Here is a 26,283-nt window from a genome sequence, read left to right as displayed (position 1 = left end):
TCAAATAGAAACAGTGCTTTCTGTGTAATTATTTTCCTTGAAAAAATATTAGCCACTTTTTGGGGTGAAGAGGAAAGGCAGAAGCCAGGGAAGTGAAGAGTGGGAGAGGAAGGCAACATCTCTGATTCAAGTAGCATCTTATTTATGGTGCTTGTTCATACCTTTTAAAATCCTGTGTTCTTCCCAATCTATAGCACAAACTTGAAAAAGCAATCAAGTACTAATCTGGGAGCCTCTGAAACATTGCACATTTCTATAGCTGTTATATTGAATCTATCCTTTATAAATGCGACTGCAGCTGTTCCCAGCACCAGTGTCTTGCCTCAAGTTTGAATTTTACTATTTGCTGTTATTTTCAGGTTATTGCTACCAGCAGGAGATAATAAATTGGGTTCTAAAGAGTCTTGTTTTCCTATATATTTTTACTGAGGTAATGATTTGGAAGAAGAGTGGAAGAGGAAATCAGCTCTGATATGATTATTTCCATAATGTAATTTTAAGCCAATAAATAAATTATCTTTGAATACAGTCATGTGGTCAGATACTTGCAGGCACACATACCAACACTAGGTAAAAAGCAGTGCTGACCAGACAGATGGAGAAATGAACAGGATGGCATTTTGTTTGCAGGGATTCCTGTCAAATGTGGTCTTTCAAATCCTCAGGAGGTAAACAACACTTTTTTTCCCTGGACCCTAATTTCATTTCCCTTTTACAATGCAAAAAAAATCCCAGGTATTTCTGATATTAACAACTAAATTAGATACTTGTAAACATCAATTGCATGTCTGGAATACACCAAAGATTATCAGGGCTGTCTCTTACAGCTATATTTTAGGTAATGCTTAATCTTCAAGGAGATAAATCTAAATGCTGACCACATCTTTTGGAAAAACTAAGCCAAAGTAATGATTGCCAGGGTACAAGAAAGGGATGGCATATCCTTGTGAAAGTTCTTACTGCCTTTGCCAGGACTTATAAACCAAAGATACCTGGATCAATATAAAGGGAAATTACCTTAGAAAATCACAAAGGAACATGTTATAAAAGCACCTTCCTGTGCAAAACACAACAGGGATAAACCCAGCACAACATTTGTAAATCATTCCTCTAACCTTATTTTTTATAGCAAAACCAAAATATTACACCAGGGAGAAGTGGTGAATACAATTTAACCAGCCTGGACATGGCACCAACCCCAGTCCACTGCATCCCTCTGTGAAGCCTAATGCACCCCATGCCTGATGGAAAGGGTTCCTTTATGCTTTTAGGAAGAACCAATTAGTTTTGAAGCCACTAGGCACAAAGTTGAAGTCCTATTTTCAATTAGAATCTATTTAATAGACAAGGAACAATGTATGAATAGAAGGCTAATCACAGCATGAAAGAGGGTTAATAGTGGATTGCCAAGAGCAACAACGGTTTAATGTACTTCAGAACAATAAAGATCCTCACAGTTTTATTAAAGTGACACAGACAAAAAAGTATCCCTGTGTCCATATCCTCTGCTGTACAATAGGATTGTGATCCCAGCTGGGATACTGCATTGTTTTGCTGCAGCAGAATTTGTAGAGATTAACAACAGAAAACACAGATCTGGCAAAAATTCAGAGTGAACATGGGGCTTCCCACCAGCAGCCACATGAGTGAGCAGACCAGAGGTGACAAGTCATTAAGAGTGACCAGGAAAAACAGTGGTGGCAACAGGGATGCTGGGATGCCAGTGAAGGCTGTGAGGGGAAGGAAAAAAGGATTCTGTGGGATGTTCAGCAGAAAAGGCTGGAAAACACTGGGACTGACCACCAGAGAGGCTGAGAGAAGTTACAAGTAAAACAGGGAAGAAAACCTATGAAACAGGGAAGAAAACCCATGAAAACTTCCTGAAAGCCTCATAAGAGCATAAAGCTTTGCCCACCACTGAGTTCAGTGTTCATTCTACAGGAAGGAACACCAAGCAGCAGAGATCTGTTCTGTGAATGCCAGAAGAAAAGCACCACTGTAGGTGTCTCTGTGACCCTGGAATGTGGTACAAGTGCCCCAATGCTAAGCTAGTGACACACTCAGCCAGTCCACACGTGCACAAGCTCCATGTGTCTCAAATGTCTCCTGTTCCAGGACCAGCACAACCACCACAGGCTTCATCCTCCCTCCCCAGTGTCCCAGTTTGTGGTGTAGCCTCGTACATAGAAATCCTTTTAATTTTTCATCTGACTTAACGTTATTGTCTGCACACAATACAGTTCCTCAGCCTCATAACAACAATAGGACAAAATTACACAGAACAAACCATCACTGTCTGGAATACAATTAATCCATTTCCAGTGGCAGGACATAGTGACAAAAGTACAAATGCAATTAAAATCTTAGCTTTCAAAGATAAAAGCCTGACCTAAAACTGAGCATCTCACGTGAACTGACTGGGCAGCATATTATTTGCTGCATACCACAGGCAGCTATACAAACAGAACTATGAAAAGATAACTATTTCACAGTCATATCAAATAGCTTGTTGACAAAAGAAAAGCCCTATTCTGTGGAAGGCACATTTCTTTCACTGTCCAAGTCTCTCTCTACATTATTCTCTTCATTTTAGTTTAATTAGTTTCAAGATATGAAAGAATTGAAAATATTACACCTCTAAAAGACATTAGGGAAACTGGGTTTTTTTCCTTAATGGATTCCAACTAAAATTCTTGAAATACACATTTAAACACTACTGTCAAGCACTGCAACAATCTGAATAAAATCATTTCCTCTCCTGCTTCTAAAGGGTTTCCCCCGAAGAAGCCAGCTGTTACATATTTATTTTTCCATTATGTGAGTTGTATCTCATAAATTCTGCTCAGCATTTGGTGAGCTTACAGATCAATAACTCGGCATCCCAGCAATATAAATCTGATGCAGACTTCCCTGAATATATTTCACACTTCAGAGGTATATTTCTCATCTTTTCAAGCCAGTGTGGTCATCCCAGTGATAAGTAACTAGTTTGGGATGAGAGGGATCCTTGCAGGGGGTTATTCCACCTGAGAATCTGGTTTCTGTGATTCAGGTCAACTAAACCCCAGGCAGGATGCTCCTGTTGCTGTAGCACAAGGCAGTTGAACAAAGCTTTTTTCACACCACTGCTGACCATCAGTTCTCTCCCATGGTCCTAGTAAAGTTTTCTCATTATTAATATATTCTAACCTATTCCTTTTCAATTTCCTAAACCAGACAAGGACAACAGGATTTAAACATCAAAGTTCTTAAATTCTAATTTCCACAGAGTAAATTAATCTTCTCATTCCTGCAGCTTCCCCAGCATAAATTTACCCATAAAAAAAAAAAGCCCCAACAGTGTTAATTTAATATAGGGCTCATACTCCACACAGGATTCATATCCACTCCAACAGTGCATAACCTGTGCCAACTCCTATGGGCAGCTAATCTCCATCAAGGCAGTCTTCTCCCAATAAATATGCAGGATGGCAACAGCCATAAACAACAACAACCTACACAACCAACTTCTTCTTTCTAAAGAGTCAGGCCTGGTGGTTCACAGAACAGCTGGAACCCAAGAGGATGGTGGCACATTCACATTGGACTCTCGGTTGATATTTTTCTCTTCCTGAAACTACCTCCATAGTTTAGTGAGCAGATGCCACATGCACCAATTTGAAACACTAATCCCCCAGAAGACATGCAGTGGAAGATCATGATTCAGAGCAGAACAAAGAACTTGCAGGGGGAAAAAAATGTGCCACCCTCATTAGGCAACAGAGCGAATGGAGCAAAGAAGGCAAAACAGCATATTTCAGAGCTAAAAGAGACAAAAGGGCAGAAAGAATGGGATGAGAATAAATAGAGAATAATGCAAGATATGAATGAAAGGAGTTCTCAAACTAATCTCTGTGCAGCTCCATAAATAGAGAATAATGCAAGATATGAAAGGAGTTCTCAAATTAATCTCTGTGCAGCTCTGAAGAGGCACTAATTTCTGGAAAACAAAACACAGTGCCAAAACCTCTCCCATATGGGAATCAAGAATAGTTTGAAAGGTTCACTCATCAGATAAGAAAGGATTAGACACTTTTCTCTGTCAGAACTAGGGAGAAAGCTGAATATTTTGAGGAAAACAAGAAAGTCACTCATCAGATAAGAAAGGATTAGACATTTTTCTCTGTCGGAACTAGGGAGAAAGCTTAATATTTTGTGGAAAACAAGAAAGCATTAGGGCCATTAAATCATGATTTTGAGACCCATATAAGGAGTACTTCAATGAAAGTGCAGGGGAACAGTTTCAGTTTCAGACCATTTTGTGACTGTCAGTAAAGTGCCTTGTAAGACAAAACTACATAAGGGAATTCACACAGGGATGGATCAGAAGGTAACCATTAGACCTGAAAAGTTACTTGAGTATTTTCCAAGTCCTCAATTGTAAACAGACTAAAGGAGGTTTTGCTGCTACAGTTGGTGACACACAGGTTTCTGAAAAAAAAAAAAAATCTGATGTAAGATGAACCAGGTGGAACTGCATCCTAAAAACAAAGCAAAAGTTAGTACAAGCTGGTGAATTAACACGGATTAAGTCAGTCACAATATTATGTCTAGTAAAAGTGAGGACTGAATCTCTCTCAAACAAGAGGGGTACAAAAGTAATAGAGACTTCTGAAAGAAATAGTTTTGCTGGGCAACACTAAAAGATATCCAAGAATAATGAAGGCACAGCTATCTCACACACCTGCAGCTGAAATCCAGTATCAGAGAAAAATAAATATATGGAGATGAATGTAATGGAGACATTCATTAAGCAAAAAATGTAAACAAAAGTTTAGAACCTCGTACAGGTCTGAGAATTCCATGTGGATTTTCCAATGGAAAATAACAAAGATTAAGAAGACTGAAGCCTGCAATGATTTGCTGCTCAGAGGGTAATAAGAGATACATTTTATTAGCCAAGTTTACTATGCTGGGTAAACAGTAAAGAGGATTCGAGGGAAAACAGCATTTCACAAAGGTCTTTCCAGTCCTATAATTACAACTTAAGCAGACAGGCTCTGAAAAACATTAGAAGAAAATTCTGGAAGTGAGAGGTAAATTGGATCTCATTCAAACAAGTGAAAAAGAAAAAATGTCAAGATATATAAGGCACAAATTTTGTGAAAGAATGACAGGGCAGACAGATCCCTAGTTAGAAAGCTACAGAAAATAGAGAGAGCAGCAATCCCAGTCAGTATGGACAGCAGGTAACTAGTTCAGAGCAGAGAGGAGATGCTTCTGGAGGATTTTATGAAGGGTGCATGTCCCAAACTACTGGTAGAGAGTTACAGACTCTAAATAAATCCAAAAAGAAAAATTTAATTAGAAAACAAAAGGATAGTCCTTGGCTTTAAGAAGAGAAGCTAACAAATTCCTGAGGAATAAGATTAAATCTAGGAACTGTATATGTTTATGAGCTGTTTGAACATACAAACAGACACCATTCCCAGACTCAGAGGAATTCTAAAGCCCATATTACTGGACTTAATTATTGTGATTCAGAAGAGAGTTGTATTGCCAAACTAGGAGAGATTTCATAAACTGATCCCTGCATAATATTCTTCCTTGCTTTTACCAAATGTCTTTTCTGTTGGTATACTGGGAGTTGCTAGTTAGTGATGTTCACACAGATCAACCAAAATTTACTGTGGGGAAACACATTTTAGATAAAACTTCATAAAATCACAAAACTCTTCTCTCTTGCTGTAAGCCCACTTACAAAAGAGAAGAAAATATGTGTGTCCCATGGCAGCACTGTGTGGCTTTGAAAATAAGGATCTGCTTTATTTAAAAGAGCTTCCATATAAGTGAACAGATTTACTTTAAAAAAGAGTTAGGAAGAGCAGCAGCTACCACTTTGCCTACAGTTTGTTCCAGATATGAGATGTCCAGGCACAGGGACCAAGGAGTATCCAGACCTGAAGGGCAGAATGAGCAGATCAGAGCTGTACCATAGGTAACTAACTCATTTGCATGTCCTATGCTACTTTTTGTGCAAAACTTGTCTCCTCCGTAAAAGCAACATCATTTCAAACATGCAGATTTGCTACTTCCATCTCTGGAGATCAAAAGAATAAAGATAAACTTGAAATATTTGGTGACAATATCTCTATAAAATTAATCATTATAAATGTAAATGTGTTAAAATTTGATTAGATACTTACAGAAATAACACAAGGATCTGTTTAAAGCTAATTATGCTAAAGTTAAGTCTAAACCAACAAAAACCTCACGAGTGAGTAGAGATGTGAACCTCTTGGACAGAACAGCTAACACAAAATAATGCAGTCTCTTATCTTAGGTGTCTATGCACTGGCTTACCTACCCACACAGAAACACAGACCTCTGAATTTCTTTACACATTTACCAGCTCTTCCCTGCCAGCTTCATCTAGATGTAACAATCTCAGAATGCAAGAATATTACCAAGGACTTCAAAGACTGGAAGATCTTCTGCCTCCAAGTACTCATCATCCATGTTAAAAGTATGAACTTCTTCCTTAAGGCTTAAAAAAAATATAATGTTGCTTGAATCAAGACAGATTTCTCAGTTAGGTAACCTCTCTTGGGGGAGAAAGATATGAAATCTTATCAATGCATTTCTAAAAGTAATACCTGAGTGAGAGTTTTCCATTTCCAGAATCTTCAAGTTGGAATTTTATAATCAAAATATAGAAAGATTTCAGTAGACTTAACCTCCTGAATAACTGATATATACAGACTCAAAAGAACAGGTGCTGCCGTTCCAAATATACACATTTTAATAAAAGAAGAAATAGATGGGAAGACTAAGCAAATGAGAAATGGGAGAGAGATCCTTCGGGGATTAAAAGAGCTTCGAGCAGTGCATATAAATACATCACAGATGGTACCTGTCTCCAACTAGGATTCAACATATTTTATCCAAGAATGCTGCTGGAGAGACCACAGGACAAAATCTTCTTTCACATATGTCATTGGGCCTAAGTCCAAATTCTCATTGGAAGTAACCAGAAGAATAACAACTGTGATGGATGGTAATATCCTATTAGACTCGCTTGTTTGATTCCAGAATGATCCCTTTAAGGACACTCAAGAGGTGAAGAAACAAAAAGTACTATACTTTTGATGGCAGCAATTAGACTCTATATTTACTTATACATAGAGGATTAACTTCTTCATCTTCTCCTTACCACTAAGAAATAGGTACAATAAAGCAGGAGATGTCCTAATGATGAATAAAAGTATTCTATCAGTTCAGATTGCCAGGAAAAAAAAAAATCAGAATCTGTGTCATTCATTATTTATTCAAATAATAAAAATTCATCAGTTAGAAAAATGAGACACACCGAATATTACTGCATGGGGAGGGATAATAGGGAAGGCTTTCCCTCTTTCTGTTTGCTGATGACTACATTGACAGTAGATGGGATTCTCACTTTCCAAGGGCTACTGCACATCTGCACAAGTGCCCTGAAAGAGCAGAAATAACTTACACCTTGCACAACTGCTTTGCATGTTTGTTTTATTTTCAGTTGCTTATATAAATGTCTTTTTAAGAAAAGGTTAGAACTGTAAAAAGAAAGGAAGAAAGGAAGAGGTACCCAGTAGGGATAGGTATCCCATATGAGGAAAGGGTTGCACTTTTTAAGCTGAACTTTGGACAAAGGAATAACCTGCAGGTGATCACACACTGGATGTATAGCACCATTTCTGTCACAAGTTGTGTTGGTGTACAGGTTTCAGGTGCAATCTTCTTGAGAAATTCATAATATTGACAAAGAATAAAGTGTGAACGAAATCAGTTCAAGCTCACTGCTCACCAACCTGACAAAGTGGCTGCATGGACCACAGATGCAATCAAGAGGATGAAGACAGTCAATAAATGTTGCACACCTCTCCTCAACAGCATTTTTTCTTACTTTGAAAGTCATGTGCATCACACACTTGTGCAAAACAGCTGATGGGGTTATGTTGGGAGAGTGAGGTAGAGCCAGATGTTTGGGAGAGGTGAAGCAGACACTATGCATGGACCAAGAACAGATTGAAAGTGGTCTGGTTTTCCACAATCTCAGAGTCTGTGCAGGATGCTAGGGCACACCCTGTGTGTCCAGGAAACATTTGCTTTGCCTCTGTAAGATATGATACTGTGTTGTTATTATCTTACATCTCTGCTCAAAAACACATTCTGCAAGAGCACTACATCAAGCAAATAAAGCAGCCTAAGATGAATTATTCATTGTGCATCTGTAACTACTTATTATTCTTCTAAAAGAAATATAACTCACTACCAGAGTCCAAAACTCGTCTGTCTGCTTAGAAGTTGTGACAATATTATTTTTGCTTTCCCCTTCAAATCACAAGAAAGATTGTGTATCAATCTGAAGCAGAGGGTAAAGCCATATCCGGAATGGAGTGTGACATCCTTTTTTTATACTCTAAACCAGGACTAAACCACAGATAAATGTATTCAGCCACCAAGGGGCTGGGCTACATGATATATGAGAGAGGAAGAAAAGTCAGCTCCAAGCAAAATTTAGTTCCTTCATCCTTTGTAACCCTCCCAACAGAAGCAAACAACAAAACTAGCAGCAATTCACCCCAGAAGGTTGTGGCTCCTGGCAGTTCCTCAGAACTCTGAGGACCATCCCCTCCTGATGCCAAACAACACCACCTTTTGTGAGAATGGATTCAAAGAAGGCATCAGCTAGCCAAAAGCTACTAATTGCTTGTTATCTACTTCTTTTCTTTCCCTGTTTCTCTTAGATCTACTTAGGCCAGCCCTTCAGAACGACTCTGCACACGTACCTTCCTTCCGTCGGTGCGTCCCAAGCTCCACCGTGATCTGGACACAGTAGACCACCCGGGTTTGTATGCCACCTCCACAAAGCCCTACATGCTTGTGGTGCTGAGGGTCCTGCTGGTTAAAGAGGAGAGACACTTGGCAAGCTTTCCATTCAGATGTTCTCCAGGCAAACCTTTGAAAACAGAAGAGAACAGGCAAAACAAGACTATGGGTGAGGGAGAGGTACTTCATAGATGACAAAAGACAGTTTAATCTTTATAGCAGCACTTCTCTATCCAAAACAGGGAATGTTTTGAAACATTCTGAGTGTTAAATTTACATAGGTTAAGTATTTGCTATTTGTCAGGAGCACTTGTGCAAAGCTTCTCACAGAGCACCGATCTCCAAAGCATTCTGAAACATTAAATCATCCTGACAACACCTTTGAGCAGGGTGTAAAACAGGAGAGAAGATAAAGAGGTTTGATTAAGTGTGAAAATTCATTTTCAAACATGTGGCTCAAACAACTGAACCACCTTTCTACCAAGAGCAGAACACCTCACTCTGAAATGCATTTAATAGCTGAAATCCTGCGTGTGTCAACAGAGCTCCAAGCATGGGTGGCTTGTCTAGAGGGGACAGCTTTAAGTGCCTAAGGTGCTACCAATTCCTTCAAGGGATTGGCCAAAGCAATTCAGTTAATTCCAATTTCCAGACATTGTGATACACAGCAAGCTCTAGATAAGAAATACTTCCATTCTATATTGCATTCACAAGTAATGAGCATTAATGGTCTTCAAGGAAGGATAATGTTCTGGAGCACAGCTAGGTGAATGCTGTACAGACAATAGTCTTTGGTATGTACCAGCTTAAATGCCAGGAAGAGCTTAATAAAACCATAGGGAGAACAGTGTTGTGCATCTGTGGAAAGGGAAAGTTATTTCCCCATAATGACTGCAAATGTAGAGCATATTTCTAACACAACAGTTTTCACAGGCATAATTCGCTTTGATTCACAGGTCACAGTATGAGGGGAGTAAATAAGAGCCCGAAGTCTTTCTGAGCTTTCTGAAAGCAAATCTTAGGCAATATTGTTTTTATAACCAATCTGTTCACACTTCTGCTGCTTTATTCCTCCTCTACTCTACATTTCATAGTTTACTTTTTCCATACAATCTTTGGGCTTTGTGTAATGTAAACTACATAAAATAATTCCCTTCTTTTATCCTCAAGACAAATGCTCTCTCCTCTTACAGCAGATCCACAGTTGTTAAAACTACATTTGTTTGTTAACTGCTGACTGATCACTGTAAACTCAAACACAATGGGGTGTCTCTGCAAAAAAAAAACAAAAAAACAACTTCCACATCATAATTCTGTGCATCCTCCACAGTGAGTATCTGTTCCTGACTAAAGCTGTGGCAAGGAAACCTGCATCTCAAAATTATATGAAATATAAACACATTAGTTGGAGCACACATCAATGTTCTCTTAACTTCTGATGCTGTAAATATGGGCATAAAATGATTTCTAGGCACAAAGCACTTATGAGTTTTGTAACTTACTCACGGAAAGCGTTTGTGAGTACTGTCAATTACTTTTCATTTACAGGTACTTGTCAGATGAGCTGTCATGCTCTCTTAAATAACACACAGCATCATGTGCAAGTCTAGATACACTCACGGGGTTTATTACCAGCAGAGAAAACAATAAAGAACACACTTTTCACATGACAAGCATCAAATACTTCAACTCCCACAACATATAAAGCACAGCCATGAATTTTTTTCTTTTAGTAGTTCCTTCTGGGAATTCCCAATCCCATTTTGGGGGCCTGCAGTGCTAAATGCAACCTTCCTCTTACCATAAAAGCAATGAAACATGCTCTTCATCAAACATGGGGTGAAGAGCATCCCTCCTCCACACCACCCCAGGACATTGTGCTTTGCAGGTTTACACTTACAAACGAAAAGTCTAAACACAAAACACACATTTTCACAGCCATGGAAAGAGTTGTTTTAGGGAAGTATTTATTAAACAATAGCTGACTAAAGAAAAACTGATTATCAGTATCTGCCTTAGGAAGTCAGCTGTGAACTCTGGATCCCAGACTCATTTCCAGAGGTGTGAGCATCTGCTTCTCCTATTCAGCGTGAGCTGCGGGAGTTAACACCTACGAAAATTAGGCCATCGGTGATTAAAATTATGCAAAATAACTAAATCTGAGCTCACAGATAATTAAACTTCATCAGCTCCTGAATCAAAAAAAAAAAAAATCCCTTTAGATATTCTCACAGAGTAACTAACTGGATAGTGTGCTCCACACCAAGCAGTCTCCAGTGAACAGCTCTCACTGCTCCAGTCATTGCCTGCACTGCTGTCCACAGCTCCAACTCTCAGCCCCATCAGCCCATCTTGCTTTTGCCCTGTTGACATGCCCTCAGCTATCTGGAGTTTCCCAGTAACAAATCCTGATCTCCAAGCATTAGTTGTTTAGAAGGGACACATTTTCAATGCCATTAAAAAGGCCAATATCCCAGAAATGTATCCAAGGGATTGCTGTCCCACTGAGTGGGAAACACAGTGCAAGACCTTTTCCAACAGACACAGTGACCTTGGACAGCTGTGTGGCAGACTCTTTGCAGGGTTTTCAGCAGCATGGCTAATACTTGGTAGTAATTTGCCCACCTATGGACTACACTAAAGGCAACGAGAATTCACATTATTTAACAAATAGAAATTGGCTGCATAATCTCTATATTTAATCAGAAGGTTGTTAATAGCTATTAGCACAAAAACAAGATTACTGGCTGGAAAATGCTTGGGATTGTAACTTTGGTAAACTCAGGGTAGTACTTGCAAATTATTAGCAATATCCACAGCGAGTTTAACACATGACTAATTTCTCCAGCTGAATGCAGATGACAAAAGTAATCAGTGCTACTATGGGCATTCTGTTGTTAGAGCAGAAATATGCTGTACCAGGGGCCAGTACCATCCAGCCACCCTGTTCACTGTCCCCAGAAGGTGTGATAACTATCACCAGAAGGTGTGACAGCTCAAATCCCCAGTGTGGTAACTCAGGAAGCAGGAGGGTCATTACACACTGGGATCAAAGCTGGTTGACTCCAGTGTACTCTCGTGATCACTCTGCCAAAACCTGTCACTGACAACAATTCCAATATCTCATTTTAACTTCCACCAATATGTAGTTAGACTGATGAAACTCGGTACAGTCACAGTCCTAGCTGTGACCCATTTATCTACAGACCTCTCACTATAGCTAAAATATCTCAAACCCTTTCCTTTCACTTCCCAACATGCTTGCTCCAGCCTTTTACAATACTGAGGTGCAGGAGTTCTAGGTACTCCAAAGACTGACAGATCCCATTGCTGATGCTTAGAGGTCTAACCAGGTAACATCCCAAATGGGACATCCAGAACCCACAGACAGCTGTACCAGTCTGCTTAAGAAAAAGGACAGGCAAAAACTGCTAGTTTAGAAACAATAAAGTATGTGCTTAGGTATCTAGGAGGCAACTTGGCTGATAAAACTGAACAGCTTTTCACATCATGAGCAGTGCTCAGAATTTCCCAGATAAAGAGTCATTAGAGGAAGCAGAAGATCAGATTCCACAGGTTTCTGTTCCAATCACAGCCAAAGTGTGCACTTGCATTGTGACACCCAACCACAGCTACAGGATCAGCACCCAGAGTGGAGCTGGAGAACCAGAACTTCACTGTGGATGGGTACTGACCCAAAGGGAGGCTGCAAAGCTGGATGTCATTGCTGTATGCCCAAGATCAAAGGGCTCAGGAGTAGTGTTGCTATCACTCCCAATGTGTAACTCCAGAGCCTACTAGCATGGTTCACTGCATTTCCTCTCCAATCTTTCCTACTTCACACTAATGCCTTAACTTTAATTTGGGCATAATGAGCCTCATTTACAAAGTGATACCATCACACCTGTATTTCAGCAGTAACTTCAAGCCTTTTGAAAATACCAGGTCTTAAAACTTTCCCATTTTCCATCATTTAACTTCCGAAAAGCCTTGAATTTCCAACAAAGCAAAGAGGTAGGTTTGGGTTTTTTTCTAAATCCCTGTCTTGTAACATAGCAACCACAAGCAAAATGAAAGATATAAAGACATAATCATAATTCTGGAAAATCTATCTATTCCCAGCAAACACAAAAGCTACACATCAAGGATAAAAATGATCTAATGCATTGTTTTAAAAGTGATGATTCAGTGACAGTTATGCAACAAATAAGTGCTCAATATCTTTCCGATTTATAGTAACCTCTTGGTCTCTTTAGTCTATTGGACTTATGCTCTTAGTGTTTACACATGTTTTATACCTGTATATACCCATTCACTTTAATTGAACTATCCCAAATTTATATCACAATAAAAGAAAGTAGAATCACCTCCTACGTGTTTAAGCCTTTTAAGTGCTTAATCCTTTCAAAACAAATAACCAAAAGTAAAACAGAGCACAAAGCTCAGGAGTCTTACAAGCAGTTAAAGTGTTTTATTTTCTTGTATTTAAACTATTGATTATAGAAGTTATCGTAAACTTCAGTCATAAAATTAAAAGCCCTTCCTATTTAACAGCAGATATATACCCTTGCCACCTGCCTCTGATGGGACCTTTAACTTGTAGCCTTGCCATGGACATAGAGCTAATATTTAACAGAGCAGTTCTGAAGCTTAAGGCACCTTTATTCATTCCCTGGATCCTTTCAGGAGACTGGAATATGCCTTCATCCATCTCTTTCTTCTGAGTACAACTCTGCAAGTTCTACCTCTTTAGCTGCTGCTTTTCTGTGTTAGTAGGTGTAGCCCACAATATGTTCCTTCATTCAGTCATGGGTTGCTCTCTGCCCCTACATTAAAAAACAGCCTCTAGGAAATCATAGAATGGTTTGGGTTGGAAGGACCTTAAAGCTCATCTCATCCCACCCCCTGCCATGGGGCAGGAACACCTTCCACTAGCCCAGGTTGCTCCAAGCCCCATCTAACCTGGCCTTGAACACTTCCAGTGATGGGGCAGCCACAGCTTCTCTGGGCAACCTGTGCCAGTTTCTCACCACCCCCACAGGCAAGAATTTCTGCCTAATATACTGAGAATTTCTCCCTAATCCTCTTCCTTTTCCTGCTCAGAGACTTTTTCTAGTCAATGTCATCACCCATTTTCTTTGCTGTGGCCAGGGCAAGCTTTCAAAAATTCTTGCCTGAAAAATAAAGCTAAAGCAAAGATTGCTCGTCCCAAATCAACCAAAAAATTTCCAGGAACTGAGAAAGTAAACAGGAGTCTCACCTTAGAAGATTTTCAGACTAATCTGATTAGGCAAACACAAGCCAGAAAGAAAGAATGGCTTGTGCTGAGACCAGACAAATGAAGGAGGGAGTCTTTTATTTCGGCTCTGGAATCTCTTTAAATTCATCATCATCTTGTACGGGGAAGAAAAGATAACTGTTGGGTAAGCCTCAGCAAAGCCACAGATGAAGTGGCATGTATTTAAGAGGGAAAAAAGCATAATCTTTCTAGGTATTACACTGCAAAGAGAATATGCTCAAATAATGAGAATAGGAGCATCAAAGGCTTCTTATAATATTTTACAGGGATTAACATTCCATCCCTCTATGGCTGAAAACCATTGCTTTCCAATCTGAGTTATTTCCAGTATCTCAGTCACCAGTTCCAAAGGACCAACACCAAATCACCAGGCTGTAAACTGTAACATGGCCCACTAACATCCTTCACTGGCTGCTGACACCTAAATAACACTTTAAAACATTTGGCTTCTGTTCATGAATTCAATTCTCTGGCCCCAAAGGCCTTACATCCAGTAGACCCATAGTACATACTGCAATATTACGGATTTTCATTCTTGCCTGTTTCTGTATACTGAATGGACAAATCAAAGTCTACTAATCAGGCACTACTGCAAAATTCTCCTCAACACTGCACATTGTGAGCAGGTCATAACCTACCACCTGCATTTTGAGATATTACATCCCAAGAAATAACAATTAACTAAATTCCAGAGTTGCATTTTTTAATACTTTTACTTAAGTGGCTCTATTAACCTGCAAGTTCAATGTCATTTTTCTAAGCTAGTACATTAGGCACTTTATTCCTAGTCATGCAGATACTGCCCTGGAGGTGTTGCCTCAAGGTATGAAGGCACCACAGGATGGAGAAGGTTTCGGAGTTCATAGGCTCATGAAAACCTGGGCATAGCAGCAGTACACTGAAAGAACAAGTTTCCTTCTATAGTAAGAGTGTCACCTCCAAAAAATTATCAGTGTTATGCAGGTTCTCAGCTTTTGGGATCTCCTAGCTCTACATAACTGTTTGCCCTTCAATACAGTGCAATGTCAAAAAGTAGAAGTGAGAAACTAGGGACAGACCCAGGTCTGTTCACTCCTTGATTAACTTCCAGCCAGTCTCTCCCAATCAGGTGTCACCTGCACCCACACTCCTGTACAAAATCAGCAAGACAATGTCTTAATCTATTGTCTTTGAAATTGATGTGCGCTTGGGCAGGAGCAAAAATCACTCTGTAAGAGCCTTTTTGTAAGATGTAATCAAGCAACAGAACTTTTTTTTTTTATACTTCCTCTCTTCTGCTAGCAGGGTGCATAAAAATGATCAGCATTTGATTTTGAATGAGCCCAGTGATACAGAGACACTTTTACAGGTTACACCTTCCTAAGAAATTTATCTTGCAAAGGCTTTATCAAAGGTTTTGGCAGTATCTGGCAAAGCCCCAGAAACTCATGACTTGAACACTGAACAGATCTCCTGTTAAACACATTCATTCACAGACAGGGAGATTTGTCTGCACGCATATAAAATTTTATCAATCCCAAAGCATTTTACAGTCAATCCCAGAATATGTCACACACAAAAAAAAAAATAAATAAATCAAGCAATATTTTATTTCCTTGAACAGCACACTATCAACCTCCTATACCAGCCTGGCCAAGCATAATGATGGAGTTTGCAGACCAGAAAGGCAAGATCCTCTCCTGCCAGAACAAAGATTGCCACAAACGAAGCAAGCTCTCAGGGACTGCAAATCTTCCCATTCCAAGAAGTACCCAGAGGGAAGCAGAGTAAAGTCCAAACTACTATCTCTGATCAGTTCCCATTTTCCTCAAGCAGGACTAGGATAATTTTTATGGGGAGATGAAGAGGAATCGTTATATCTTATGTAAAAATTGCAGTCTCAAAGCCAATAAAACCAGAGCCATGGAGACCTGCCCAGTCTCTGAGCAGCTGAGGAAATTCTCCGAAGCAGCAATCAGTATGAAAGCCCCTCTGGAGAACAAGAGTATCTGCTCTCAGTTTTTGAAAATATGAAAATATAAACCGTAGTGGATGTAATTTAAAATTATTCCTATATATAACTGTAATTACTGTAATAGCAATAACGATAATAGCAACAATTACCAGACTATTACTAGCCATAAATAATACCACTAATCATGGTTAACAATGATCAAATCAATGATCTCTTAGGCACAGAGAGAAAGCACAACATGTGACCCTCTCCACGCACGAAGCGAGCAACGAAGACCTGCTTTGCACAATGCAGTCATCAAACAAGGGTTTCTAACTTCCAAAAACTGGGCTAAAAGCTCTCAGCATACCTGGGGCAAGGCTGCAGCAGCTCCTTCCCTCCAGCACTGCATGCTTCCCTCTCTTCCAGGTCCGGGCATCGCTTCCCATTGCCCATGGCCACGCTCCGCACGCTGCGGCGCCGGCTCCGGAAGCCTGGGCTGAGATCTCCCCAGCCACACGTCTGTGAGCAGGTGCTCCATGGGGACCACTCCGACATCTCACAGTCTTTAGCGATGACACAGGACTTGAAGGTCACAGGGATGGGATCTTGCAGGCAGAGGCTAAGATAAGAACACAGCACAAAAGCTGAGGAAGCCTTGTTTAATAAATCTCCTTTTCATTTTCAAGCCAAACCCCTCCCCACAGAAGAAATCCATGGTCATTTTGGGCACCTGCATCAACACTGATACAATGGAAGCAAGAGGAGCTCTAATGCAGTGCACATAATGCATTTCCATTGAGCTCTGAGTGCAAACTTGCATGCCAAGTAGTTTGTAAATAATATATTTCATTTATTTTGAGTTAAAACAAACACAAGAGGCATCATATTTCCTCCTGTGCAGTTAGAATTTCACAGTTTATCCAGAATGGAAAATAAAATCCAAAACCAAGTGAAATATTGCCACTGATAGCCACTCCCACACCCTGCACACAGGACAAACTGTCTGCTGTCTGTCCAGGTGTCAGCACATCCTGCTGAGCAACTCTGCTCTTCTAAACAATAATTAGTCCCACACTAATAGGAAAGGTGTCAGTTTTGTGAGGCTGTTATCAAACAAATGCTGTCAAACAAGGCCAGAGGGTTTTCAAACCTGACAACCACCAGAGACCCAAGAATGCTGCAAACTGGGAATGTATTTCGGGACTCAATTACTCCTGCTGACATTAGGACATGATCTCATTCATGCTGTAACACATTGAGACACCACACAAGGCCCAATACAGTGAGAAAACAAATTCTAAGAGCTGCCAACTGCTGAGATTTGGTATCAAGATACAAAGTCCCAGAGTAACATTTTTAAGAGTTCCAAAGTTACAAGAGCTTAACACAACACAGAAAAGTAAGGCAAATGCAGCAAATACTTCTCTGAAAAGACAAACTTCCATGCCAAGGCCACCATCCTTCCTTGCTCCTCTGCTTCTGTCTCAGATGGCTCTCCAGTCCAGTGGGCACTGGGAGAGAGCCCACTGAGCACAGCTGCAGCTGATCCACCTCACCCTGTCTAGAGACCAGCCAAAGTGGCTGCCCCATCCCTGGAAGTGTTCAAGGCCAGTTAGGATAGGGCTTTGAGCAAACTGGTCTGTTGGAAGGTGTCCCTGCCCATGGCAGAGGGGCTGAAACTAGATGGTGTTTTTAGGTCCCTTCCAACACAAACAATTCTATGATTCTAGGGGGTCACCCTTCCTCCCCCAAAATAGGAGAAAAACCTTCCATAGCTGAGGTAACAGCAGAAAAAGAGACACCAAAAGAAGACTGAGGGATGGATGAGATGAGCATGAGCAGAGATACCACTGAAGCATTATGAAGGACACGATGGGGCAAAAAAAGATGAAATCCAGAAAAAAAAAGGAAACACCAGGAGAAAAGAACGTAAGATTTTCTGAGTTCTGCATAGTTATACAGATGTGTCACAAATGAGTGTTTTAAGGTCACTTAAGACACTGGCAAACTGGCCTCAGAAATTAAGACCACACATGATTAACTCAGTGTGAACTCTCTAAATTTGTCTTCTCTAGCCTCTAGTTGCTTAAACCACAATATGACCAAGCTTTTGCCAGCTGTAAACAGCAAATACAGGTACACTTAAAAGGTGTGAAATCCAGAGCTGCTGCCAGGGAACCAGCCATTACCTCTCTTACTATTACTTGTAGCACAGTTTGACTAACCTAACTTCCTCTAAAGAAAATAGACTGGGGCAATCATTTCAGGATTGCCAAGCAGCCTCATGGGGGGAGCAGAGAAAATAAAGGACATTCACTCACTTCTCCAGTCTAGAAATTGGTCCCCTTTTCACAAAGGTCTGTAGGAATATTCCCACTCAAACACATCAAGTTTGACTAGACCCTCAACCACCTGCAAAACACAGCATTTAGTGGCTTATATTTGGACTTCAAAGTGAAAAAATAAAGTGCAATAACTTTGTCTCATTTTTTTCCCCCAGAATAAAGCTCATTGAATTCACAGGTGCTGTGAGGATGCATTTACTGAGGTTTGTTTAAACAACTCCATGAAGTACTGACAGCCTGTGATAGAGCCACCCCAAAATAAAACTATTCTTGCTTACAACTTAAAAACATGTCTTATTCCTCTATTACAAGTCAAATGCAACTGACTGCAAAGCTGTCCCTGGAACAAAACATCAACACTATTGAACCAAGGACTGCAAAGTAGTAATTATTATATATGCACTTACCAACCCAAGTATTTTGAGGGGTTTTTTGGAACATTAGGTGCAGCCACATGAATGGCCACTTTATTTTCCTTTTAATACTTTGCCAACAGGTGAGCCACCCATGCCACAATATTAACAAGGAAGAATAATTCCTGATTTTGAGTAGATAAAACATTAGTATATACAAAACACTGTTCTAACTGATGGTATCAGAAAACTCCAGTTTATCTAAGAACACACCATGGAGGGTCAGTGATCTCACATTTTAAAGAGTGATCAAAACTCCCCATTCAGATACCACCACAAAACCCCAAATCCATCTTTGGGGCTGCACTGCTTCAAAAGGGATTTAAGACTTGCCTGATCTTTACTGGAAAACCTAATGAAATGAAGCCTTTAAAAGTCTGGTTAGGGGTCTTCTTTCAAATGAACATTGCTACTCCTAGTTCTCAGCCAGAAAATACCTCCAATACCTCTTCTAATAGATTCTCCAAACCTACATCAACCCTCTGGCTGCAAAAGCCATCTCTGCCCAGAAGTCATCCTTGCACTGGGAAAGGCCTTTGAGCTGTGCAAAGGCTGAACAGCTGTTTCTTTCTCTGCAAATTCCTCCACTGCTCCTGATATAAAAGGCTAAGATGCTAACTTCGTTGACCTTAGGGCAAACAAAACACGGAGCTGGCAATTTCCATCCTGCTCAAGTAGGTTTTTGAGGGAGAATTACAAGCAACTGCCTAGCAGAAAGCAAATTAATTAACTTGTACCTACCCATTCAGAGCCTCCAAGTCAAATTAATTGTGACACCAAGCAACACAAAGGCAAATGTAAGAACACTCCTTTGCGTGAAATTCAGACACAGCCTTTCATGTTGCACACAGATTTGGGACGACGTAACACAGATAAAGCCCAGACATGTGAGACACTCACTGATCTGAGGCTGCAAACCAGAGACACATCTGTGCTGCTGTGGCACAAATTGAATTGGGAGGGAGAGGAAGCAGGTCCTGGGGACAGCAGATACTACATCAGTCCTGTTTATAAACTAATTTTCCACACATTAATGTCTCAGGTTAGACCTACTTGGGAGTCAATCTGGCAACCATGATATAGTAAGCAACTGATGCTTTTTTCTGTGTTACACGCTTGGATTGACACTGTAAAACTCCAGGAATTGTTTCCCAACCTATGTTACGGTGCCTGCAGTGTAGGATGGATCCATTTGTTAGCAGCCAGCAGCAGCATGAAACCTAACTTGCTCTAGTGGCAGAGTGCCCTCTTAGCCTCTTGTGTACCAGAGGAATAAACCACTTCTTAAAAAAAAAAAAACACCACCACAAAACACTAAACCAAAGGAAATTTACTCATGCCTCTTAGTATAGTCCTGGAGCTGCACAGAGAAAAGCAAGAAGGGGAGGAGGGAAAGCAGCCCTGTGCACCTCTCCAGCTGTGCAGCTCCACATCCCCTGTGACTGTGTCACTGCAGGCTGCTGCCAACAGAGCAGAACAACTCGTCTCCCCCATCTCCAGCCACGCACACCCATGAGATACAGTAGTTGTGCAGCCCCAAGCTGAACCATACCCCCTTTCTGCTCTGGACAAAAAGCAGCTCACCAAAAACCAGCACATTTTCCAACAGCTCAGTGCCTCTGTGCTACATGCCCTACAGTCACAAAGTCATCACATCCACCACAAGGAAGTGAGTGGGAACATGTCTAACAGCTGGAAAAAGGAGTTAGACCATCCAGGAGCTGTGCATCATTAAATCAAGTTGGGCACAGCACAGAAATTACCCTTGGTTTCCTTTCCCAACCATACCAATGCATTCAGAACCAAAGGTAAATGCATTTCCTTACACTACAGGATGAATCAGGTGGTTATTATTAAACCTTTTACACTGAAAGGATCATCTCCAAAATAATTACAGGATGAATCAGGTGGTTATTATTAAGCCTTTTACACTGAAAGGATCATCCCCAAAATAATCTGACACACCAAGAAGCTGTCACCATGCCCATGATGCTGGTGCAAAGGCAGAATCAGGAAGACAAGGTACCACTTCTGCAGTCAGGCTCTCCCTCCCAAACCCTATGCTCAAATCCACATGCTGCAGAGCAAGAAAATCCTGAAGTGAGCTAAGCCACACTGATAACAACCCATTTTCTTTTTTTTTCCCTTCTTTTGGCATCATCTCTTATTCCGTAATCAACAACCCAACCCTACAGGCTACTGGAATATACACCACCTGCTCTTTGCACTTGGCTAATAATGTCATTAGCCAAGAGTCTAATAATGGACAGTCTTGCCATGTTTCTAACTACATGAAAACACTTTTTTCCCCTGAGAAACTGGCAATCAAAATTAACAGGCATATTTTTCAGAATTTCTACTGTATTTTAGAGACCTCAAGGGCTGCCAGAGCTATTTTGGACACTGGTGACATCACACATTCAATTTGTGCAGTGGAGGTTTCTTTGGCAGAAGAAACACCAGCCCCTGCTGCACCAGGGTGGTGAGGAAGATGGGGAATACTTGCCTGCCATACAACTGACCAAAGGGAAAGGGAGATGGGAGGCCTATAATCCAAACATACATCAATAAAATGTCTAGGGTCTGGTGAGTCTAAAACTTAATGACCAGATCCTCTGCTCCAGTTGAAAATAAATGCTGTGCTACCCAGGCAGACTCTGGAATCTTGGAGTTACAGGAGCAGCTGGCTCCAGGAACAATTGGAGAACAGAAGAAAAATCACAGTTATTATAGGATGCTGTTTCCAAAAATCAAAGAATCATAGAATCATCAGTATTGGAAAAGACCTCTAAGACTACCAAGTCCAACCATTAGCCCAGCACTGCCAAGTCCACCACCCAACCATGTCCCCAGGTGCCACATCCACACTCCTTTTGAACACTTCCAGGCACAGCAATTCCACCACTTCTCTGGGCAGCTTATTCCAGTGCTTAATCACCAAAATGTTAGTTATGGAAATGAAGAAAGGAGTCATTGCTCCTTTGTTTCATGTGCTTTTAATAAAAGCAAAGGAAATGAGATTCAAAACTTTTTAAAAGAACACTAGAAAATAATATCTCCTTCTCCAATAGCTCAGGGATTTCTTTGCAAGCCTGAGCACTGAAGCTTGTTTCCTACATCTGCCAAGAGGAATGTGAACATACAATTCCTCTCCCAAATCAGAATCAGAACCATCAAATGGATGGTTACAGCACAGCATTTCCACCTCCGGACTGCAGAATTTTGTATTCACCCAGGGAACAGAAGAATGTCAACACTGAAACTGCAAATATTTTTTTCCAAAAAATGTACAACAGCACAGTGGTTAAGCACAATCCACTAGGAAATGGATAATGGAAATTTAAATTACAGGGGCAAACAAAAGAGTTGAATGCTGCTCCACCTCCACCGTGACAGATGGGTTGTCCCTTGGCTGAGTTTGACCTGAATTTTCACTTACAAAGGCAAAGTAAACAGAAACCCAAATCCGACTCTATTATAACACTGTTGTCATCTTACATGTAGAATGAAGTGTTTAAGAAATATGTACCTAAAAGACTCCTTATCCAAATAATAATAATAAAAACCCCTAAAACTGTTTGCTCCTGACTTTATCTTCTCAGTATGCTTAGTGAGCACACACATCAGGTTAGAAAATCAGGTTAAATTTATTTAGGATTGCAATGTGGGCACTCATTTCACTGAACTGCGGTTCAGTGTCTAACCTAAATAACCTTTTCTTTTAAAAGAGAAAAAAAAAGGAAAGGAACTCAAGTGCCTTTGTCCCACTATTCAGTAGATTTTTACAGCTGTGACAAGACAGGAAACCAAACAGAGCAGAAGTTCTGGCACATTCATTCCTTGCACCTTTTTCAGAGGGTTTTATTTTTAATGCTTATGTTTGAATTTGTTAGTGGATATGAGATTAAACACAAAACTAACACTTTTTCTGAACTAAAATGAAATCAGAATTGTACCTGGAATAGCATGAAAGAAAACCCATCTTTTAAAATAAAGTATTTAAAAGCTTCAAATCAGATCCATAAAATTCTTCTATTTTAATGTTGCTCCTTTTATTTTCAGGAATATAAGGTTTCTACACCAAAATTGCTTCTGAGCAGAAGTGAACCTGTCTCAAGGTCTGTTGATGTTCTGCTGTTCAATTGTTGTCACATTGGGTATATTCAAAAGTCTGTCCCTCCCTTTCCTCTGCCTTTGTCCCTTTTCCTTCCATTCTAACAAACGTAGAACCTCCAGACTGAAAAGATATTTCATCAAAAACATCCTCAGCTCTGTTTCCCTAACACAGCACATCCAATCCTCCATGTATCTGCGCTCTATTCCAAGCAATTCCTATTTAGAGTTTTTACCTTTAAAATTTCTGGGATTTTTGCTTGTACCTTTAAGGCTGGTACAGACACACAGTTCTTCATAGGACCAAAGGATTTTTCAGCTCCTACCTGGGGATTCACTGTAAAACCAAAGGGTCCTTTTCACAGGCTCCTACCTGGGGATTCACTGTAAAACCGTAAAACCAAAGGGTCCTTTTCACAGAGTTCAACAGCAAACTTAAGAACTAGTGAAAAAGTGAAAACAAGTATCATGCACATTTCCCACTGCTGCTGCCTATTTCACAAGGGAAAGGACACCCCAACAGCCATTCTTATCACTCAAAAACTAATTAATGTCCTGCTACTAAACTGGCACCTCCCCCTCTACTCCACTCTTGTGGAACTCCACCTGGAATACAGCATCCAGCTCTGGGGCCTCAACAAAACTACGTGGATCTGTTGGAGTGAGTACAGAAAAGGGCCACAGAGATGCTCCAACAAGGGCTGGAGCACCTCTGCTATGGGACAGGTTGAGAGCACTGGGGGTGTTCAGCCTGGAGAAGAGAAGGCTCCAGGGAGACCTTAGAGCACCTGACAATACCTAAAGGGGCTGCAGGAGAGCAGAAGAGGGACTTTTTCTGAGGATGTGGAGTGAGAGGAAAAGGGGGAAATGGCTTCACACTGAAAGAAGGTAATTTTAGGTTAGATATTAGGATGAAATTCTTCACTCTGAGTGTGATGAGGCACTGGAACAAGTTGCCCAGAGAAGTTCTGGGTGCCCCATCTGTGGAAGTATTCAAGGCCAGGCTGTGTGAGGCTTAGAACAACTTGGTCTAGTGGAAGATGTCCCTGCCCATGGCACAGGCATTGGAACTAGGTATTTAAGGTCCTTTCCAACACAAGCAATTCTGTGCTTCTGTGATCTATAAGAAGTGAACGCATTCGATCTTTTAGTCTTTAAAAACCAGCTTGCACTCAAGCCCACCAAAATCCAATTTTTGATAAAAAACTGTCCTTTCATGCCATGGAGTGTATCCTGTATCCTCTACCATCAGGGAGCACAGCAGCTGCTGCTGTTCACTGGCTGCTCTACAGCCCTGAGATTACACACCAATAAATTAAACAACCTTGATAATAAATTAGACATCTTTGCCATTACATTATAAATTAGGAGGCAAGATGAGCATATGGTCCCTCTCCTCAGGGGGCCCTTGGCCAGCCAGGGGTGGTTATCTGACCACTCCCATTGCCTGCAACTTCCCTGTGAGAACCAGGCAGTGGTGGAAGGAAGTGTGATGGCAAAACTCAGGCAGACCAGCTAAAAGCCCACTGCTAAAGCATATCTAGGGATATTCCTGTCTCTAGCCTCAGTTTTCCATAAATTTAATTTACATTTCTCATTGAGAGATCTCAATCTCTCATTACTCGGCGGTGTTAGTCCAAATGGGAAACCTTGGCCAGGAAAACACAGAAGCACAAACAAGGCACTTCTTTCCCATTTTACAGCAGACACTTGGCTGCCTGCCAGACCCCACTACAGGGTTATGCAAATGCATTTACTCTTCTTTATCAATACCCAAAATACCTTTGCTGTTGTAAAGCGACATCTGTAAGATCAGGCCTGTTCTTCAGAAGAATAGTAGCAAATATGCTGCACAACAAAATGAGGAGGACACTACCAGGGGATGCCTAAACGGAGTCATTGTCAGGAGTATTTGATATCTGTGACACTTCAGCCCTAGAATTAAACAGAGATCGGATTTTCAGCTTTGGATTTTAGGTCCAAAAGGAGAAAGGAATAGTGTGTGACTATCTGGATGTTGTAACATGATGTGACCTTCCATCCTCTACTCAACCGATGGTCTTCGCTCTTGTATTTAGAGTAAGAGCAAGGGATGGGTCAGGTTCAGCTCTGCACTGTATCTGAGACACTACCTCAGCAGAAAAAGTATGCCAGGAGGCAGCTAATGGAGCTGTGCACTCAAAAAAAGGGGCTAGATCAGCAAAAATCCCAGAAAGGAGCAGGGAAGAAGACAACTCAATAAGGGATAGAGTCACTAAAACTAGAGCTCCCAGCACCCTCTGCACTGTCATCCAGAAATTCAATGTATAACAGAAAAAAACACCTATAGAAAGTTTCCATTCCCCATTCTTACGGCAAACATAGCAGTGTGTGTGTGAGGGCAGAGAAAGAGAATTTTTAACAAAATCAGGATTCCCTTCCCAGAGCCTCCGATAAGAAATGAGACACAAGAGGCAGAAGAGCAGCTAACAAGTGTTAGCAGACATAAACCTGCTGCTGGTCACATGGCTGCATAAATCACAAGTGACTTCATTAAAGTCAAGCAGCTACATGGGCATAAAATCTGTATATTCAGAATCAGCATATATTTATAGAAGAGAAATAAAGTTAAGATGTTAGAAACTACTGGAACAGTTCACAAAGCCTGACTTTTTCAGCTGAACAAAATAATCTGTGCTTGGCTACAGGTGTAATAGAAGCAGGTAAGAAAAAGGCTAGAATGTTTATTTTTACTTCAGTATATGTGCATTAACTGGGGTAGAGAATTGGATGTAAAATCACCCCTTCTCTCTGCCATCTGAGTTTGTGCCAGCACCAGGAGCTATAGATTGCTGAGAAACTGATTGATTTCTGCAAAATTCAGGAGTAGGACTTTTCAAGAACTTCTAATATCCTTGAAAAACAGAGCACAAGAAGATCTCTAGAAATTCTGACTTTCTCAGAAGTCAATCAATTTCTCAGTCGTCTGTAGCTATTGGCACCTACCCAAATCCAACCTGGAGTCAAATGGCAGAGCTTAGATAGCTTAAATTTAGATGTGAGAAATGAAATAAATCTTTCCATTATTTGCTGCACATTACTGTAACCTTCACATTTGAATTATAGTCCAGCAGCCTATATATACTAAGAGATATAAAATCCACAAAGATAGAAATCAACAACCTCTACCAAAGATAGCCATGCCAGTCACCTACCAGAATCCAAGAGTTATACCCAGACAGGAAAGCTCCTCAATAAGGATCATAGAATCATAGAATTTAGGGGTTGGAATGGACCTTAAAGATCATCTAGTCCCAACCCCCTGCCATGGGCAGGGACACCTCCTCACTA

At 40.6% G+C, this 26,283-nt stretch overlaps 1 protein-coding gene across 1 annotated transcript in view; it reads right to left on the bottom strand.

Moving 5' to 3' along the window:
* LOC103802483 (thrombospondin type-1 domain-containing protein 7B-like) overlaps positions 1-26,283 on the bottom strand; it is a gene marked incomplete at both ends in the record, with an annotated part of 77,789 nt that overhangs the window by 49,671 nt on the left and 1,835 nt on the right. The window contains 2 exons of the mRNA XM_009074963.1: positions 8,808-8,977; positions 16,450-16,701. Coding sequence (XP_009073211.1) covers positions 8,808-8,977; positions 16,450-16,701 — 422 coding nt within the window. The remainder of the gene's footprint in view (positions 1-8,807; positions 8,978-16,449; positions 16,702-26,283) is intronic.

The sequence above is a fragment of the Acanthisitta chloris genome, unplaced genomic scaffold, assembly GCF_000695815.1.
Source record: "Acanthisitta chloris isolate BGI_N310 unplaced genomic scaffold, ASM69581v1 scaffold17455, whole genome shotgun sequence".
In the NCBI taxonomy this organism is placed as follows: domain Eukaryota; kingdom Metazoa; phylum Chordata; class Aves; order Passeriformes; family Acanthisittidae; genus Acanthisitta; species Acanthisitta chloris.
Note: the sequence above shows the minus strand (reverse complement) of the source record. Positions and strands in the feature narration are given on the sequence as shown.